Source organism: Ipomoea triloba, chromosome 7, assembly GCF_003576645.1.
Source record: "Ipomoea triloba cultivar NCNSP0323 chromosome 7, ASM357664v1".
In the NCBI taxonomy this organism is placed as follows: Eukaryota; Viridiplantae; Streptophyta; class Magnoliopsida; order Solanales; family Convolvulaceae; genus Ipomoea; species Ipomoea triloba.
In genome coordinates this window covers 23,325,518-23,345,983 of record NC_044922.1, presented here as the reverse complement: position 1 = coordinate 23,345,983, position 20,466 = coordinate 23,325,518, and the positions used below count along the sequence as shown (strand labels likewise).

Genomic DNA, 20,466 nt, shown 5'->3' with positions numbered 1-20,466 from the left:
AAAAAGCAGGTCATCATGGAGTCCTTCGACCTTTGAAAAACCAGTTGCAGTTAGAGGAAATCAAAGATCACAAAAATCTCTCAAAGTTGCAAACCCCCTCGCAAATCTCACCCAAAATCAAAAACCTTGGAACGAAGCTCTACAATGGATCAAGATGAAACCCAATATTTTGATTTCTCCAGACTCACAAACAGATATCCCTCTGAAATTCAACATCAAGCATCACGAGAGATGGTTATGATAGTCAACAACAAGATGAAACCTCCGGGAGGAGAACCAATCTGGTCGTGGTACTCAAGAGCAGAGCAACTAGACTACCTGAAAGGGTTCCTCAAACCAATTGCATTCGAGAAAGGAGAAACAGCTAAGGCCAAAGATCCTGAGGTTTATTCTAAAACATCCTCCTTTTCTTCATTTTTTTCTTAATAAATGACTATACATGAACATCATAGTTTCTGCCTTTAATATTTTTTTTTCAGGATATAATTGTTCTATCAGATACTGAGGACGATATTAACCCAGAAAATGTCACTGTAGAAAAACCTTTGCCCTTAGTGTCTCTAAAACAAGAACCAATAGATGATGAACATGAAAAATTGCCTGTTCCTGAGAAAAATCTACCCGTGCCTGATAATGTCAACCCAGAATCAGCTGTAGTATATGGTCCTCATCAACTTGAACCTCCTGCTTCCCTTTTCACCAAACTAAACTTGTTTAACATCATGGATGAACACAGAAGATCAACCTCTCTCACAAATAGACTGTCTATTCCACTGAATATCCCACAAAGTACAAAACCCACACAAGATAAAACTTTGTCCTTGCCATCACCACAAACCACACAAGCAGAAATCCCTGAACATCAAAATCCTGAAAATCCTCTCCCCATTCAGTCAGAAAACTCTCATACTGATGAAACTAGGTCTGAACCTCAATCTGAACCAAATCCTGAAACAACACCTACCATCCCCATTGATGATTCTCCACTAGATTTTGAGTTTGAAACAGGAAATCCTCCAGAATTACCAGTTGCAGAACAAACTGATGAAGAAGACAATCTGCCTTTGTCTCAAGTGAACAAGAACCAAGCAAAAGCAAAAGGAAAGAAGAAGATTCAAGAGGAACATGTGGACAAAAATCCTGTGGCAAAAATTCAAGTCTTTCCCGCTCCTGTCACCAGGCGAAAAACCAGGTCATCCACAGCACAACAGGAGAAGGAAACCCCCTCACCAACACGAAAAACCAAGAGAAAACAGCCAATTGCTTATCAACCTGCCCCTGTGGAAACCACTACTAGTAAGAAGAGAAAGAAGATCACCACTCAAACTCAGCAACCTGAAAGCCAGCCGGATGTCTCTGCCGTAACACCCCTTGAAGTAATCACCCCTCAATTCCTATCTGATGAGTATGCTGCAAGGTGGGACTCAACAAACAAAAGGAAAATCCTGAGCGAAAGGTATCTTGATGTTGAAAAGTTCAAGTCTCAATGCCAACTAATGCCAGTGTTTGAGAAGCTAAATCTTGTCAAGTCTGTAACAACTCAGACTAGCTATCCACCTATTGCCATCAAGGAATTTTATGCAAACCTTCTGAAGACTATCAAGGAAGCCGGCTCACATGTCTACGGACGTGTTTGGCTGAGAGGAAAGGCCGGCTCACATGTCTACGGACGTGTTTGGCTGAGAGGAAAGGAATACAATTTTGACACACGTACCATCAATCTGAGAGGAAAGGAATACAATTTTGACACACGTACCATCAATCTGTATCTGGGCATAGATGCAAGTGACATTGGTACCATCAATCTGTATCTGGGCATAGATGCAAGTGACATTGAAGACCCTGTTATTGGTGCAAATACCATCACAAAAGTCATTACAGGAGGAACCTATAGCTACTGGCCTGCTGAAACCAACATGTTACCAGCAAAATCTCTCACAACAAAGTATGCTATTCTGCACAAACTAGCCATGACAAATTGGATGCCGAATGAACACCGAGGAGGCTTAAACTTTCTTATGGCCACCCTGATCTACAAGATAGGCAAAGGTATTCCCGTTGATTTAGGTGACATTATCTTCAAACATGTGGCATCCTTCAGAAAACCAGAGTCTAAGGAGAGCAAGGTAAAGTTGTCTTTCCCCTGCACAATTTATGGAGTTCTGTGCTCACAAGGTTTCAAACCAGAACCAAATGAACCTATGGAAGCACCACAAGTCAGAACAATTGATGCCAGACTGAAACAAGGAAGTCATGTGCTTGATATCTTTCCAGAACATGCAAGTAGCTCAGCCCCAGCTCTGAACCTTGATGTACCATTTACCAGCAAACTCACAGCACAGCACCTCGACAAAAGCATCAGAGATCTTAACACAATCATCGAGATACTTGTTGAAAAGAGAACAATTGAGATGCAATTGAGAGAACAATTGAGATTGAGAGACCAAGAGATGACTGCTGCTGTTGCTGAAACACCCACTGATCCATCTACTGCACCTGAAGCTGATTCCACCGCACCTGAAGTTGCTTCCACTGCACCTGAAGCTGAATCCACTGCAGACAGCCAGGACGATGAGTCCTCAGAATCTGAATGATTCTGTTCTAAAACCTGGGTTGCCTTTTCTACTTGGTCCTGCTATGGAATCTTGTGGCTACAGATTCACAAGTTCCTGGCAATAGGGGGAGTAGGAACAACCTTCTAATCTAAACATTGGTTACTACTGGTTACTGGTTACTTTTTTTTGATGAAGAAGATGATTGGTTACAAGCATGGCTACTTGGGTACTAGTCTTGATGAAAGACCCTTCTGCTGAAATGGACTATTTGTAATAGGGTCTCATGTTAGTTTTCATTGTATTTTGTTTGATGATATAATCATCTTCGTACTTTGCTTGGATGTTTAATTCAGTTTCTGTTGGGACTTTTGTCTTACATAAACGTTGTTTTTTACTATCTCTGATATTTTAGGAAGATTGTTGTAAATTGCCAAGAAACTTGTTACAAAGGGGGAGATTGTTAATAAAATTGCTAAGAAGAAAAATACTTGTAAAAACTCCCTAAGTTTTAACAAGTCCTTGTGACAATTTGTTAGTTCAGCAGATAGTTCAAAAAACAAAGTGTCTTATGATGTATTAGGTTTCTTATAGTTCAGCAGAAGGATCAGAAGGCTTTATGGACAACTTGCTGAACAAAACACTGGACCAAGACAAGGAAGACAAGAAGAGGATTCAGAGTCAGTTACGAAGACGTCAGATTTAACCGAATCTGGGCAACATATATATATGAGGAGGACTTCCAGTGATTGGATCAACGGAAGAAAATACAAAAGATCTGAATGGAAAAGCTTCCTTAGATGTGATAACAAGATATCTTGACAAAGCTTACCTTTGATTCAAGATGCATCTTCTTCATGAAGAATTGGGCAAGCAATCACTCTGAAAGCCAGTTGCGCTACGATTGAGGGGGAGCCTCAATTCAAGAAGATCGGGAGATCAAGTATTCCTCAACTCCTCAAGGCTGAACTCTAGAATGGTGATGATGAAGATTTCTAGAGTTTCCGTGTGATTCTCTACTATAAATTGGTGATACATTTCCAGATTGATCAATGAAGAGTTGGGCAATCAGAGTGATGCCCCCCAGATGTAGGAATTGAGATTCCGAACTGGGTTACCAATTCTTAGTGTTCTTACTGCTTTGTTAGTTTCTTGCACATTATCTGCATAATACTCCTTGTTCTATTCTTTGCACTAGATCAGTAAATAGGTTAAAAGGTCATCTAACAAATCTAGTAATTGGATTTAATAGTTGGAAGACTCTTTTAGCATCTTAGACCAAGAACACGGTAGTCTAAGTTTTTCAGTTTTTTATGGTGACTTAACCGGATACCGAGCAAGTATGCTGTACGTATAGATAAGTATACCTGGAGGTATTACATGTCAACCTTCTTATTCTATTTTTGTTAGAATTTTATTCTACTCCCTTTATTTTATTCTTTGAACCAAATATCACATTAGTGATGTGAATTATAGTTCAAACAATACACTTGCCATTTTCCATATAAAATATGTGCGTATGAGATAATGTTATCCAAGAATCGAATATAGATACACCGTACACATGGCTGTCTTTTGTGTTGGGCCCCGCCAATAGGCATTTGATTAGGAAACATCATTACAATTTGAATCACCCAACTTAGCAGTGGATTTGATGTTTCAATCCATTTATTAATGTTTTCCCCTCATTAAATATGAATCATATGATTAGATACTAGTAACACTGTACTTAACTTATCTGTTTGTACTCTATCCAATTAAAGTGATGTATATTTGATGATTTGATTTTTGAGTTTGCGGCAGAGTCTTCTAATCATGATTTGTAGAGTGATATTAGTGAGATTGAAATAGTTTTATTACTCTAATCATGATTTGTAAAGAAATTTCATTAAAAAATGACAAGTGTGTTTAATTGAGGTGGAAATTACTTTTGCCACCACCATTTAATTGCTTTAATCCTGGTCGTTGCTCATAGAGAAGTTAAGAGTGACCCGCATGGATAACTAAACTGATCACAGAGATAAAATTTATCATGAGAACAAATATCGAGCCTCAAAATATTTAGCCTATGTTAATGTTTTTTGAGTACAACCTAATCTGTTCATAGCTACTTTCTCAACCTATTGAAGCACAAAGAGTCACGAAAGGTCGAACACACTCCCCTCCATGTGAGAGTGGAAACCGGGTGCCAATAAACTACAAAGTCTTTGGCCCGCATCAAATTCATCAATATTGATTTGGCCAAATCATATACTCAACTATAATAGTAATAATATCTCTTGGGAGTTTAACGTTGGTTCGTAAAATAGGTCAGGATGCTGGAAGGTCTAGATTAAATTCTAGAAGTAAAAATTTTGTGAATTTAAAATTAATCCGATAAAACTGGTATTACAAGTTTTTTTTTTCTTAAATACTATTGACTCTGTTACAATGCGTATATGTTCATAACTACTTTCTCACCTTACTGAAGCACAACGAGCCTAACGCCTTACAAGTTAAAAAACACTATATAATAATAATATAAAATCAATTTAACCAAGTAATGCTTATCAATTCATCATAATCTATATTTGTATGTACTAAAAATAACATTTGGATATAAATAGGCAAAGAGTGAGAGGTGATGAATTAAGAGAGATGCGTGTACAAGTATGGATGCAGGAGAAATAAATTCAAAAAAATGAAAGATGTCAATGGGAAACGGTGGGGAGGGGGACAGATGGAGATAAACAGTGTCCGCTAGCTTCAAGCCGTCCTAATCATTTTCGTCTTTAATCAGGGCACCCTATAATTCGGGTCGACCAAGCTAAGCTACAAGCTTTTATACTCTACTCTACTCTGAATCTGAACCCTCCTCCCCTCCTTATCTATGGCTGTCGAGCGCCATTAACACACAATCCAAGAAAAGTTTGAATTAAAACTAAAAAAAAATCGAAATCCACAACTCCAGAACAGATATCCTTCGTCGGTGGGTTGTTGTGGACCGGTGAATCTGGGTAGCTAGGTAGTTAGTTGTTGTTCTTCCGAGCATAATCGTGCTGTTCTGGATGGAAGTGATGGATATGAATTTTAGGTTTAAATAACAGAAGGAAGTGATTTTTAGTTGCTTTTTAGAGTTGCAGAGACGATGAATCACTGCGTTCCGGATTTTGACATGGATGAGGACTTCAATCTTCCACCCACCGCTACTTCTTCCTCTGGTTTAACCAGGCATAAGAAGTCTGCAATGTAAGTTTTCTGCTCTCTCTCTCTCTCTCTCTCTGTGTTGTGCTTTGTGAGAGTTGCGTTTGGATTTGTGATGGAAGTTATTGGGGGTTTTGATTTGATTTTATAGGGCTGAAGAGGATATCATGGAGCTGCTATGGCAGAACGGTCAAGTTGTTGTGCATAGTCAAAACCATAGATCTTTACATAAATCTCACTTTTCCGGGGATGCGGCGATTCCGGCTGAGCAGCCTGTCACCAAGGAGATTCGACCGGCGGGGGAAGAAACGGCGGCGAATCAGCATGTGTTCATGCAGGAGGATGAGATGGCGTCTTGGCTTCACTACCCTCTCGAAGAGCCCTCGTTTGACCGTGATCTCTACGCCGATTTGCTGTATCCACCAGCTTCGTCTTCTCCCGTCTACGCCGCCCCAACCACCGCCGCGCCACCGCGCGAAATCCGTCCGCCCGTATCTGAGATCCGTCAGCTTCCGATGCATCAGCCGCCAACTCCAAGGCCGCCTATTATACCTCCGGCAAAACGCACCGACCTCGAAGGCGCGCCACGTGTACAGAATTTCGGCCATTTTTCGCGGCTGCCTAGGGCTAGGATCGAACCTGGACCCTCGAGCTCGAGCCAGGCTGCGAGAGAATCGACGGTCGTGGACTCTAACGAGACTCCGATGGTGAAAGCTGAATCTATACTTTCACGCGTCGCAGAAAGTGCGGCGCCGATTTCTGGCGGGAATGTAGGGTGCGGCACCGTAAGCGGCACTGTAGCCACCGGCACGTCCACCGGCAATAGGGAAATGATGACGTGTGAACAAACGATGACGTCATCCCCCGGCGGCTCAGGAGCCAGCGCCACTGCGGAGCCGCCACAGAAGCCGGCGCCAACAGCGACGGACGATCGGAAGCGTAAAGGAAGAGAAACGGACGACACGGAGGGTCACAGTGAGGTAAGCAGTTTTGCTCTTCTTTCGGTGCATGGTAGCAATTTGGCACAACGCTTACTTCTGCCGTACACGTGGAATCTTAGTGCCTCAGGGTTCTGACACGTGTATCATTGTAAACCATGAAAGATGTTTTTACTGGTCACTGCAAAGTCTACGACTAGGTCAATACTCAACACAGGCATAGAGTTACCAACTAGCCAGTAGCCACAGTATAAAACCTTCAAGATGACAGTTTTCTTTGCAGAAAATTACTGTTGACACGCAGTGGGAAGATTTCTGCCTTCCATTACATGCCAAAGAATATTATTGGCCATTAAAAATCAACAGAGAACCCTCTAAATCAATAGTCATTTTATACTCTTTCTTTGCCATTGTCTTTGTGTGCCTTGTGATATCAAACTTTGGTATTCAAAGATAGATTGTAATTAATGTGACACATAATTGTGACATGACCATATAGTTTGTGATTTTTCAAGCCTTTAAATTTTATTTTTTTTTATAATGGATATGGCTAGATTTAATTTTTTTGGGTAACGAGAGAAACTCACAAACACTAACTGAGGTGTGAACTAGGTAAATCCTGCCTTGTTACTCTAGTTGGCAAAACCAACCTAGGACCGCTCAAACCAAGAGGGCTGAGATTCGAACTCATGACCTTGTGGTTACAAGTTTGTATACCTAGATTTAAGTTGTGAATGAGATTATTAGATGCCGTCTTGTAATAAATTAGTTTAGACATGAATATAAGCATAGGGCAAAGGTGAAGCATATCTCTTATGGGGTTACCGCAACAGCACTATTAGTTTATAGATAATATCTTATGTCTAAATGAGTGTGATACCTGCTTTTGTCCTTGACAAAGTTGGAAATATGATTCATTGCACTTGGCACAACCAAACAAGACTATCTTGTGGATGGTTTGGGTGCTTGTTTTGCCTGTCGGTGTATAATTCAGCAAAGGACAAATTTTGTGCAACAAGGGAGCGTTATATTATGTTATATTGTTTGCCAGAAGGAGAATTCAGGAATAAGGAAAGCCTGTTAGTGGTTTTTGAGAAATGAGATTAAGTAACACTCTTAACTTGAATGGAAATGTTGTTGGGAGAGACTATAGTCCGGTGTCCTGTTTAATAATGGATGCTGGGTGAGGATATTGAAACTGAAGAGTTCCTCTGCTTTTTAATTGCGCTTCGTATTAATATTGTTATATGTAGTTTAGTTTGGTCCTAGTATACATCATATGTGGAAAAGTGTGCTGATTGTTTATTGATATAACTGGTTTAGCTTAGTTGAGTATCATTTATTTAAAATAAAAATCAGAAAAAGGATAGTACATTTTATTTACTAAAAAACAAACCCATACCAACAACATCACTGTTGGATAAGTAATCTTTTAATGCTGTAACTCAGTGATCATCACATTGTTATAGATATTACATATATGAAATTAGATTTTACATGTGAAGTTTCCATTAAAGGTAATCTGTTAGAGAATTACCAGTACTTATTGTTTGAATTTTGGTTATTTGTTAGCATTTTTGTGTTTGTTAAACATTTTCTCCATGTTTTCTTTTTGAGCCGTGAAAACATAGAAGTAACAGTGATATTTGCAAAAAGTTGCTTCTAGGACATTGGTATTCTAATTAGTGGCTCATACCTTAAAATTTATGCGATGAATGGATTTCTGCTATCATAGGACATTGACTTAGAGTCTGCTGATACAAAGAAGCAATCTCGTGGTTCAGCTACAAAGAGATCTCGTGCTGCAGAAGTCCATAATCTCTCAGAAAGGGTATTTACTTTTGTGATTATTCATTCTGCTGAGTTGTTTTATTGTTTATCATGTTCTGGCTGTACACACAATTCTCAATGTTGAGTGCAGAGGCGTCGAGATAGGATTAATGAAAAGATGAGGGCTTTGCAGGAACTCATACCACGATGCAACAAGGTTTTGATGCACTGAAGTCTTAGTTATGTTTCTGCCTTGGAAATGCCATTTTATAGAAAAGCTGATTTACACTCTTCATATTACTGTTTTCTTGAATTTCAGTCAGACAAAGCTTCAATGTTAGACGATGCAATTGAGTACTTGAAATCGCTACAATTGCAAGTGCAAGTATGTTTCAGACTATTTTTTGCCTGCTTTTGAAGATGGCTGGAAACTCTTTTGTCCTTAATTATTCGCTTTCTATGTTTTGCATCTCCTAGGCGAGACTCCCTGATCACCCATTTACTACCGCCAGTCTAAAATTACCTAATAGTACACAAAGAAAAGAATGTTCTGCTTACTGTGATTAGATATTACTTTATTGGTATTCAAAAAAAAAAAAAGATATTACTTTATTAGATGACTTTTAGGTTTCTTGATGTTGGTGCTTTATCCTGTTGAATCTCAATTTAAGCACAGTTGTTCCTTCCACTATGATGGAAATTCCTGTAACATGGATAAATAAAGACCTCTAGATTACCTAATATGGAATTTTATTTCCTCTGTTTCAACTATAATAAATTTGTTTCCTTCACTTTTCATAATTCAATGATTATCTAGAAGTAAAATGCTCTTAAATGACCTTCCATTTCAAGTCCAGTTAGTTGTGTGTGAAGTGAGAATTGTCAAATGCAGAATGACTCTTGACTATAGATGTCTGATTTCACACTCCATTTATTTATTATCTGTCATCATATAACATCTTCCTGTGAGTTGACTTCTACATATCCATCATTTATATCCATATGTATTTAAGAATTTGATTGCAAATGTTTTTGACAGATGATGTCTATGGGATGTGGCATGGTCCCTATGATGTATCCTGGTATCCAGCAATATATGCCAGCAATGGGTATGAATATGAGCATGGGGATGTGCATGGATATGGGCATGAATCGTGCAATGGTTCCATATCCACCAATTCTACCCGGTTCGTCATTGCCAAATGCAACTGCAGCAGCACAGATAAATCCACGGTTTGCTATGCCACCATCATTTCCAATGCCACCAGTTCCTATGCCAGATCCATCTAGAGTTCAGACCTCAAACCAACCCGATCCCATGCTAAACCCACTCATCACCCATAATCCTAACCCGCAACAAATACCAAACTGTGCTGATCCATATCAGCAATTATTTGGTCTTCACCAGGCACAAGCAACATTACCGCTGGTAAGTGGCAGTCATCGTATATTTCGTTTTTTTTTTCTTGGGTGACGAACGAAACTCGCAACCACTATCTGATGGTGTGCACTGGGTTGTGACCCTAGCCGGCAAAAGACCACAAAGAGGTAAATCAATCTAGGTTATCCATAGTTGATCAGCTCAAATCAAGAAGGCCAATAGACCGCTCTCGTTGGGAGTTTGAACTTGTAACCTTGTGGTTACTAAGTCAACAGTGTGACCAGCTTGGATGGAATTGTCCCTAACCTATTTGTTTTTGTTAGACCATGAAGTGTCCTGAGTAGGCCTAATTGTAGGGGGCACCTTTAAGCCTATAATAGTCATGTATTACTCTCTCAAGCATCTTAATGTCAAATCTTTAACTTTGAACTACATTCTATAATATCATGAAGATGAAGAGCCCTCAGTTCACATTTATTATATTAATTAACTGGTCCTATAGGCACTTGAATGTAGTATGCGCTCCATTAAATACATCTCTTATCTTCCTCAGCTTAATAAGTTAATAAGCAGTCATAAAATACTTTTAATTTTTTAACTGAGAAATTATTTCAGGAGCTTAGTGACAATTCAGTAACATAAACCTCTAAATTTGTTTGTCCCATTTATTATCCTTACATGATCTTTGTTCTTTCCATTTTCTTCCCCATTTTAACCCCAGAATCAAACAGTGGAACATCCTATTAACAGCAAGCCAAGCAGCAGCAAAGATGTTGGGAATCCAGGGAATCATTAATCTCGTAAGTTTCTTGTTACAAATATTCTTAATTCTATACAGATTACAAAGAATGCATAAATGTAAAGTTAATGAAGTAGAATAGTGCCAAAAATCACTCTAAGATTTGTTGGAATGAAAGTTTACACATATTGATGTTCATATCAAATGCTCAAGAGTCATGACAGACATTTTACAAAGGGGACATTTAAACTAGAAACGTGGTGGTGCTTTAAACTGCATTGGAAAGATAAAATACTTGAAGAGGAAATATAATAATTTTGAGTAGGAGCGAAAACTACCCTTCTCAGATGGAGGTTGACATAGGGACTACCCGTGTCTCATTTTATATATCGTACTTACTATTCATTGGTCAAACCAACCCTTTCTTCTTTGTTTATTTTCTTTAGTATTTTTTACTTATTTAATAGTACTTTTAGTGTAGTTTCTAAATATATAAATTTTGTATACTAATACTAAACTTAATACTATGAAAATTTGAATTGAAAATAACGTCAGTCAAGCCTCGTTAATCGAACTAGACATATAAAATGGTACGGAGAGAGTATAACGCATGCCATACATTTACAGAACTGGGAATTATTAGTTCATGATGATTACTCTTCAATTTCAGGTTGAAGATTTCCAGGTAGGCCATTTATGGTAAGTCTACCACCAACCAAATTTTGTAGAGTAAGAGAAGCAGAAATGTGAATGCAGTCTACATTTGCTTGCCTCTGGAATGCACCGCAACTAACATGTTACATGTAACTATTCCTGTATGATCAAAGTTCCTTTTATTTATTTGTCGCTTTTAATACCCTCTTGCAAGTTCTATATATGTTAGAATGATTTTAGAATTTTAGTTAAGTTCTCAAAGAAATTACTATTTTAGTATATATTAGATATAGATTAGCACCTTTATGTTTTGAGGGTAAGGTTAAGATATATCTTAAATAAAGTTCTTTTGTTCATTTTGGAATTCTCGTTAGTACATAATGGAAAATATTTTGATATTATAAAGGTTTCAAAAGTAAATTGCGTCTAATTTAATGCGTCAAGAATAATATTATATTGCCTTCACATAATGTGATGTAAATGTATATGACAATGTCATGGACAAGATTAAATATTTTTAAAATTTTTGGATGTTTCACGTAGCCATGTATCCTACAAAGATTTTTGTTTGATTCTATGCAATTTTTAAAATCTTTCATTAGATTTAGTACTGAATTCATAGGATCAACATAGTTAACTTCACTATCACTATTATCAAAATTAATTTAAAGTTAAGGTGGAGTTTACATCCTCCTTCTTAGCCATTAAGCACATGTCGTCCTCATCTTGCGCTTTCGTGAACTATGATTGAATTTGGAGCTTGTGGTGTTAGATACCTCAGTTGATTTTTTTTGCTTTTTACCAAACACCAATGCTTTTCTTATCTTGTCATTTCTCGTTTTTCTCCCACTTGTGTCAGCTTGAGCACTTCTCGATTCTTCTCTAGGTACTATTTGATGCTCACTTCTTTCTTGGTTTTTGGTCACCAGTGGGTATAGACATTATGCCTTGAAGTGATCAGGCTTCTGGCAGTTGTAGCATTGACTTTGTGCTTCTTTTGGGGATTTCCCCTTAGATCTGGAGGATCTTTCGCTTATGTGATGTCTCTTTGTTGAGGATGAATGACTCTCTTGGAAGTTACGTTGTTCTTCCTCATAAACCTTTTAAACTTTCTTACAAACAAAGAGAATGGTTTATCAATTAGAAATTCATTACAGGGAAGATGTGGATGGTTTTGTGATGAGCGTTGTGCCTTTAGGTCATCAACCTCTTCCTCATCTTTGCTCTTGATTTCAAATTTGTACGCCCTTAGGTGCCTGAAGAGATGGATAATTGTCATAGTTTTGAGGTCTCGATGGTCGCGTATAGCAATGACCTTCATCTCCCATGTTTTGGGTAAGCCTCGTTAGATCTTTAAATTAATCTCCTTCTGACTTATTTTTCGATTGAGATCCACAATTTCACTTAAAAGCTTCATGAATCTTCTCTCGATCTCTATAATGTTCTCTCCATTGGACATCTTGAAATCCTCAAACTTCTTCATGGCTATTGTTAGCTTCTTTTCTTTCTCATGTTCATCACCTTCACCAATCTATGGTAAAATTTCCCATGCATGCATGGCTGATTGACATTTTCTTATTCTCAGAAAAGTGGTGTTGTCAACAACCTTGAAGAAAATGTCTTGGGCGATTTTTCAATGTTGTTTTTCTTCTTGTTTGTAGTGATCTATTCTTGTCTCAGCTTGGGAATGTATCTAGGAGTATCTGCAGTTTGGTTTGCTTGACCATCATGATCTCCATAGGGTTACACATGATAACCTCTCACATCTCATCATGCAAACTGAGCTACATCATTCACTAAAAGTGGGTTGGAGTTGTGTTTTATCTCTAGACTATATAATCTCGCATCTTTCTAAAAATCCAACTAAATCTCTTTTGGGTTTCTCTTGATTTTTACGACGGTTGCTCTCCTGATTATTGAATAGACGTTCAATACTTCATGGGCTTAATCATAACAAATTATCCCTTGAAGTTCTCTACACTAGCAAATTTTCCTTACACTTGTGATTTTCGACAACGGGTTTTCTTCTCCGACTAACCTTTTTCCGGCCATGGCTCACGATGGGTCAAGGGATTACTTGGCTGGGCTGATCAACATATTGTTATTTGAATTGACTGATTACTCTTAACAATGGGTCAAGGGATTCTTCGACCAAGTATGTTGGGAAAATACAAGTCAATGGACTTTTCCTATGGTTCTCAAATATCATGGTGATTAACGTTGATCTAATATTAACCACAAGTTGGTAAGTGACCAAAATTTGTTAGGTGGTATGTGGTCATAATTGTCTGGCTTCTACTATTTAAATGGGGTATTCTTGAGTTCAGATAGACAAACATTGTTTGATGTCTCTATTGTCTCTTTTTCTACCTTGAGAATTGTGTAAGTTCCAATCTTACTCTGGGTAAACGGAGATGGGGTTTGTTGTGTTGACCTCGAGGAGTGACGAGGTTGTTGTGAGCATTAGGTGTGTTAGTGAACAGAGTAAACTACTCGTGTTCGTGATTAGTAAGTGTTTGTTTATTAAGATAAACAAACATAAATGAACAAATTTTAGAGCTTGGTTCACAAATGAACAGACTCTAAACAATTGTAAATTCGTTTGCTAAGAGCTCGTGAACAAGCTCATTTAGTTCATTTAAGAATGCTCTCGAGCTTGTTTAGTGTTCGTTTACTAATGTTTACAAACATGTTCATGAATAAGTAAAATGGTTTAAATGTAAACATGTTTGTGAATAAGTAGTTAAACACGTGTGGTTTGTATGAAAAGATCATATAGTGTTTCAAGTCAAGATTTGCATCCCCTCACTTGAGAAAGAACCTCTATGCTATACAAATTAATTAGTAATAAAAAGACCCTTGTATAAATAGTGGAGCAAATCTTCTTTCCCAACCAATGTGGGACAAAAGTATTTAAGCTTTTTCCTCACCCAAATTCCATCTCAAATAGGTCTACTTTGAGAATCAATTTCTCATTCACCAATTATCCATTTAGAGCGTACAATATATCGATCGCTTCGTCTAACTATGAAGAATCAAAATCTACATTGACCCGACCCAAATTGGATGTGGACCCCACTTTTAATTGTACCACAAAATGACCACTTAAAATGTCATTTTAGTGTTATTTTTCCAACAATCACTTTGCATGCATGATATATTTTACCTCTAACCTATCCTATTCTATCTTGTCAATTATCCACAACCCATTTCATACGTGTTTATTTACCCATCTGGGTTTGCATGTTCCCACGTATGCATGTGCACTAAATTTCATATACTTATCATTTGAGCTATTTCAAGTGTTCCCTACGTATTGCATGCAATTTATCTCTTCATATTTATGTGAATTAATTTGTATCACTTTACTGTACTATTATTTCCGATGTGCATTTCAAGTTTCACTTGACTTATTTTTGTTAATGTGTTATAATATTTTTGAATTGTTGAAAAGTCTATTCAACCCTCTCCCTCTAGACTTTTCCCACCCTATCGGAACCAACAGCTTGCTTCTTGGAAAATTTCTTGTGTAGTTGTGTGAATCTTGATGGCATGAGAGATTAAATATACTCTCTTGAAATTGTTTGTTGCACATACAGTGTGTTATGTATCTTGTCTAGATATTACAATGTTGGTTTCTATTTGTGGTGTGTTTGTGTGTTGCTTTGCATCCAGAGCAAGATGGAAGGTGGACTTAGACCCCTTGAGCTGAATGGTAACAATTAGTCCTATTGGAAAGCACACACCAAGGCCTATCATCAAGCACAAGGTGATAAAGGTGTGGCGGTATGTTATTCACAGGTGGAAACATCTTACTATAGTCGAGGATAGAGTAATTGAACTAAAGGATGAAGAATAGTGGATTGAAGCAGAAATCCAACTTGCATATTACAGTAATAAAGCGCTAAATACAATTTTTGGCTCTATGCATGAAAGCCAATTTCCTCTTATTATTGATTGTACAGAAGCCAAGAAAGCTTGAGAAATTTTAAAAGCTAGGTATGAAGGGATTGGTGATGTAAAATAGTCAAAATTGAAATTGTTGGACTCTGAATTTGAATACTTGAGAATGAAGGATGCTAAGATGATTGGAGATTTTCGATTTTTCGTACAAGAGTTCAAGAACTTACAAATGTCGCTATCGTTTTGGGTGAACCCTTTCATGAATCTAAACTTGTCAAGAAATCCTTAGATCTCTTCCAAAAAGATTTCACATGAAGATTACTACCATTCAAGAATCTGTTGGATTTTTTTTTTAAGGAAACGAGAATTCATTAACTTAGCAATTCGAAGCATAAAGCTTCATACACAGGGAAACAAGGAATGGTAAACCATCTCGTACAATCAATTTGACTTAAATATAGTCCTCTTAGCCAGTAGTGGAAACCACCATGCATATTTGCAGATCGTTTAGCATGAAGAAAGCAAAGCAAACATTCATAAATTGTTTTGCTAAATCTAATATATCGTACATAATCAAATCAAAAGATGTCCTCTCGTTGAACGTTGTAATTCCTTTCAATACCTCCAAAGCATTAGTTTCTACCTGGATGAGAAGCTAAAATAGTGTCCCAAATTATTAGAAACCTACAAACGTATGAGGTGGAAGTCCTAAGTGAAGAACAAAGTTCAAGAAAAGGGAAATCAATAGCATTTATTGCTAATGAGGATACAGTGGTGTCAAATACTAAAGAAATTGATGATGAGATAGTAACTCTCATGGTCAAGAAATTCTCAAAATTCTTCAAGCAGATAAATAACCTAAAGTAAGGACGTGGAGGTAAATCTCAAGGGAAATGGTCTTAGTTTTAAATTTTTGGTCCTAAGGCAAATTTCAAACCCTCAGCTACAACTGGAAAACCTTCTACTTCTAAATCATTTCAACCCAGAGACTTAGCATTGGCTCAACTGATCCTAAAAGCAAAGGTATAAAATGAAGAGAGTGTGAAGGATATGGACATATTCAGGCAGAATGCCCACCTATTTGAGGAGAAAGAAAGAAATTCATACCAACCTCTACTCTGAGGGATAATGGTTAATGACCTAGATGATGAAAAAGAAGACATTACTGGGAAATTTGTTGTCTTCACTACTCTAGGTTATGCTGAAACATAAACGAACTCAGTATCATTCTTGTCAGCTGATGAGTGGACAAGTACATCCACGTTTGCTCAGGGAGGCACATGAGCTGGCCTAGGGAGAATCGTCACTTGTGGGAGTTCACTTGCCACTTGAGCTACCCCATTGGATTATATATATATATATATATAAAAACATCATTAATGAGTTAAAGTCTTATTTGTTAAATCGTGAAGAAGATATCTTAAAGGGTCTCACTAGAGAAGAGAATCTTGCTAAGGAATTGGATTATCTTAGAAAACAAGTCAAGATGTTGATCCAAAATATACCTTGGATAAAATATTATAAGCATGGTGATAAATTTGGTATTTGTTACAACTGAGTTGTTCCAAAGATCATCAAAACCAAGTTTGTCAAAGCTACTGCATCAAATTTTGGTGGACAAGTAATTGCAACAGTGTTGGGACCACATATTAAAAAACCGAGACAGTATAATGAAAGAAAAGGTCACATAAGGTCTGAATGCTACTACTTATATAAGGATCAAAGAAAGGAAAAGTTCCATACAAAGATTTTCCCCGCTCGTGCTCATTAGTTTTTGTACTTGTCTAGCTTGGATGTAATTTATGTTGTCTCTCAACTGAAGTTTGTATTTTGGTTTGTGTAACCACTAATGAGTTTTCCTTTGGGAACCGAGGTATGGCTCTTGTATTTTGTTTTTCTTTGAGCTAATATTATAATTTGCCATTACCAAAAAAGAGTTGTGTTACACTGTTATGTTCTCTTAGTGGAAGGTAACTTCACTATTTTGTGAGAAGAGAGATTATATCAATAGTCTTCTAAACTCGCTATTAATCTTTTCAAGGTCCCAAAACTATTAAACTAGTAGCCGGGGAAAACCACCTTGGATAAGCATCTATCTATCTATAGAGTATAATTATAGAAATGCTTCTAGTAACGTAACTAACTAACAAAAAGTGCATATTTTCTTTCGTAGATATGATATCATTATTATAACAAAAAATAATATAAGCCTAGGGCTCTCGGAACCTAACATATCACAAACATGAAATATACAATCATAAGATCTTTAATCTCTCTCCAACATGATGCAGTGAAGGGTTGTTAGTCTTCATTGGATATGCCAAACAGAATGTCTGTGTCTGTTGGATCTGGTTCCCTATTGAAATCCTGGACATTTGGAGGATTGGGTGATGTAGTACCAAAACTTGTACCATTAACAGTGGTGGTATTTGGTGCAATAAGACCTTGTGATTCCATTGATTCCCTTGCTGCTTTTTCCTTGGCCTTTTTAGCCCTATCCAAAACCTCTTCCTGCATTTTGCAATAATAGTGTTTGTTGAGAATTATTATATTATGCCTTGAAAGATGAAATGGCTTCAATAGTGTAGCATAGAAAGATGAAATGGCATCAGTAGTATAGAAAGATGAAATGTCTTCAATAGTGTAGCATAGAAAGATGAAATGATATCAATAGTGTAGAGGTTTCCAACATGTATATATATGGCAGCATGCCATTGTAGAAAATGCAAGTAAGAAACACAGATTTTTCTGATTTCACAGTGTTTGAAGTAAGGTCTTGGCATAATTACAAGAATAGCTTAGCTGACAGCTTCTAGTTGGAGAGTTAAATCTTTTACTAATATGCTAAGGAACAATTCAATGAACAGTCAGAATGTATGTGTTGTTGAAGCACACTTCAGGTTAGAAGGTGGCAATTAAAAAAAAAAACAAACAAACAAGGAAGCCCCCATCCAAACAGCAAATTATACCATGGACCAATGCAAAATGACATCCAGATTATGTTTTTGCAATTAACATATTATATGTTTCCAGTTAATAAATTACGTGTCTGTAAATAAATTGAATGTGCATAATATGTTAACTCCAGACACATAATAATTTAACTGCATATACATAATATGAAGTTAACATATTATGTGTTTGTAGCTAACATATTATGTACTTTTAATAAATTTACAAGCATATAATCTGTTAACTGAAGACACAATATTTTAATTGCAAACACATAAGTTTTGAACTAGGATCCACAATGCAAGGCGAACCTTGGTCCATGGTATAACAATCGCATCCAGACCTACTATGATTCATATTCTCACCATTAGACATCTTGGATCTACTCCCCTCTATCCAGTGCTGGATTTAAATATTTGGAGAAAATGAGAAATTATAAGCTTCACTACAACACATACATTATACTGAATCAGAATCTTTTGTAGGATACATATCTAGAAATCCTTTGTGTAAGAAATAAAAATAAATGTGCACTAGCAGATTAGGCTATAAAGAGCCAGAACAAGTCTGGGCAATTCCATGATTAGTCATTCAAAAATTTCGGGCATGCAATCTCAACCAAGAGTATATTGGTTTACGCAAGTAATGGTATGTTTGGTTCATGGGATTAGACACAAAAAATGAAAGTCATACACATTGGTGGACAACTTTTTAAAACACAGATACAAGATTTGATTACCCTTACAGAACTCATTACTTAATTTGAATAAGTAATCTTAAGAATCGAACACAAACAACCTCAGTTCGTTCATGTTCGACTCGTTAACAACCTTACTCAAAAGAAAGACTTGTGCCTTTTGAACATAATATTAATATTCAATTTTGTAGCATCAGTTTGAGTTTTGCAGGAGAAATGAAGAGTACCTGGAATTCCTGCACCTGCTTCTGTTGTTCAGCTTGCAACCTCCCAATTGTACTTAAAAATTCCCCCACTGTAGATTCTACACGCTCACTAAGAGCTTCCCCTATAGCCTTCCCCAAGAAGAAAGCATCCAGAATGGTTTTACTCTCATTCTCACCTGCAAAATCCAGCTCTTATCACCCAATCTATTTATCTTATTCTAGCATCATAAATTCCTAATACTCGAACTAAAATTGGTTCAAACAAATAATAATAATAATAATAATAATTATTATTATTATTATTATTATTATTTCGGATTAAAGATAATTCAAACCCCAAAAAAAGGAAATTTATGAAAACACAACAAGAGAGAATGAATTACCAGGACCAGGGCCACCGGGACTCACACTGCTACAGCATCTGAGCGTCAATCTCCGGGACCGGAGATTCATGGAAGGGAGAAGATGGCGGGGTGACGTGCGTGGGGCGACATAACAACGTTGCTGTGGGAGATGAAATCTCGAATGAGTACGAGGATACGAATAAACTAAGGAGGAATACGTCGGACATAGTGAGCTCATCTTTTCCCGCTCCTCTTCTTCTTCTTCTCCGATTGATGCTTTAATGGATTCCGGTGAGATTTGTCAAACTGTCACTCTGTCCTCATTTCTAAATTTGGGAAACCAAACTCCCTACTTTCTACGTTTAGTCCAGTAATAATGGCAGGGCACCACTGGCCGGCCCAATACTAATTGGGCTGCCTGATAGTGTAACCCAAAAAAGTGTGTTAATTTTAAAAGTTACTTAGTCAACTTTTTTTTTTTTTTCTAACTTCATTAAGTTGTTAAAAAAAATTCAAAAGGTGGTTTCTAATTTTACTGGTATGAAATCTTAACATGTTAATTCCAATTTTCATCCTTCAACTATTTAAGAAACAGCCATGGACCTTGTGGTCCAGTGGCATCAAACTCTTCTCTTTATACCTGAGTCAATACTGACTCTTGTGCTTCAATAGGTTGCATTCTAATAGAGTTAAGACATTAATGGCGAGTAGTAGCATCACTTTGTTGACTAGTGATGACAAATCAAAATACATCAAGATAAAAAATATTTAAAACAAAATATAAATAGTTTGAATGAAAAGCACATTATAAATCATTAACCTCACTATTAATATTAAAAAAGAAAAAAATAATAAAAAAGAGAAAAAGTCACAATGTGACAAATAAAAAATCCAATTAGAATTCACACTATTAATATTAAAAAATGTCAAAAATAAAATTTCACTCATCTCACTATGTATATATATTTTAAATAAAAACCACAATGTTACAAATAAAAAATTTAAAAACCTAACTGTTGCCCATTTCATTTAATATTAAGGTTTTACCATCTAAGCCAACCTAACCTTTGTTTAAGCATTAGTATAATTAATATATATATATATATATATACATATATATATATATATATATATATATATATATATA

At 36.7% G+C, this 20,466-nt stretch overlaps 3 protein-coding genes across 3 annotated transcripts; 2 read left to right on the top strand and 1 right to left on the bottom strand.

Moving 5' to 3' along the window:
- The first annotated feature begins 231 nt into the window (after window positions 1–231).
- Window positions 232–2,594, top strand: LOC116024363. Its single transcript, XM_031265256.1, has 2 exons — window positions 232–384; window positions 480–2,594. Exons 1-2 carry the CDS (start codon window positions 232–234, stop codon window positions 2,592–2,594), a joined length of 2,268 nt encoding a protein of 755 aa, XP_031121116.1.
- A 2,602-nt stretch (window positions 2,595–5,196) lies between these two features.
- LOC116025554 (transcription factor PIF1) lies at window positions 5,197–11,605 on the top strand. Its single transcript, XM_031266819.1, has 8 exons — window positions 5,197–5,780; window positions 5,887–6,715; window positions 8,409–8,504; window positions 8,595–8,660; window positions 8,763–8,828; window positions 9,483–9,872; window positions 10,546–10,624; window positions 11,234–11,605. The coding sequence occupies exons 1-7, from the start codon at window positions 5,680–5,682 to the stop codon at window positions 10,618–10,620; spliced, it is 1,623 nt and encodes a 540-aa protein (XP_031122679.1). The 5' UTR covers window positions 5,197–5,679; the 3' UTR covers window positions 10,621–10,624; window positions 11,234–11,605.
- A 5,595-nt stretch (window positions 11,606–17,200) lies between these two features.
- On the bottom strand, window positions 17,201–19,648 carry LOC116025749 (uncharacterized protein At4g13200, chloroplastic). Its single transcript, XM_031267079.1, has 3 exons — window positions 19,359–19,648; window positions 18,997–19,151; window positions 17,201–17,631 (listed from the first exon to the last, which is right to left on the bottom strand). Exons 1-3 carry the CDS (start codon window positions 19,555–19,557, stop codon window positions 17,422–17,424), a joined length of 564 nt encoding a protein of 187 aa, XP_031122939.1. The 5' UTR covers window positions 19,558–19,648; the 3' UTR covers window positions 17,201–17,421.
- Window positions 19,649–20,466: the final 818 nt, after the last annotated feature.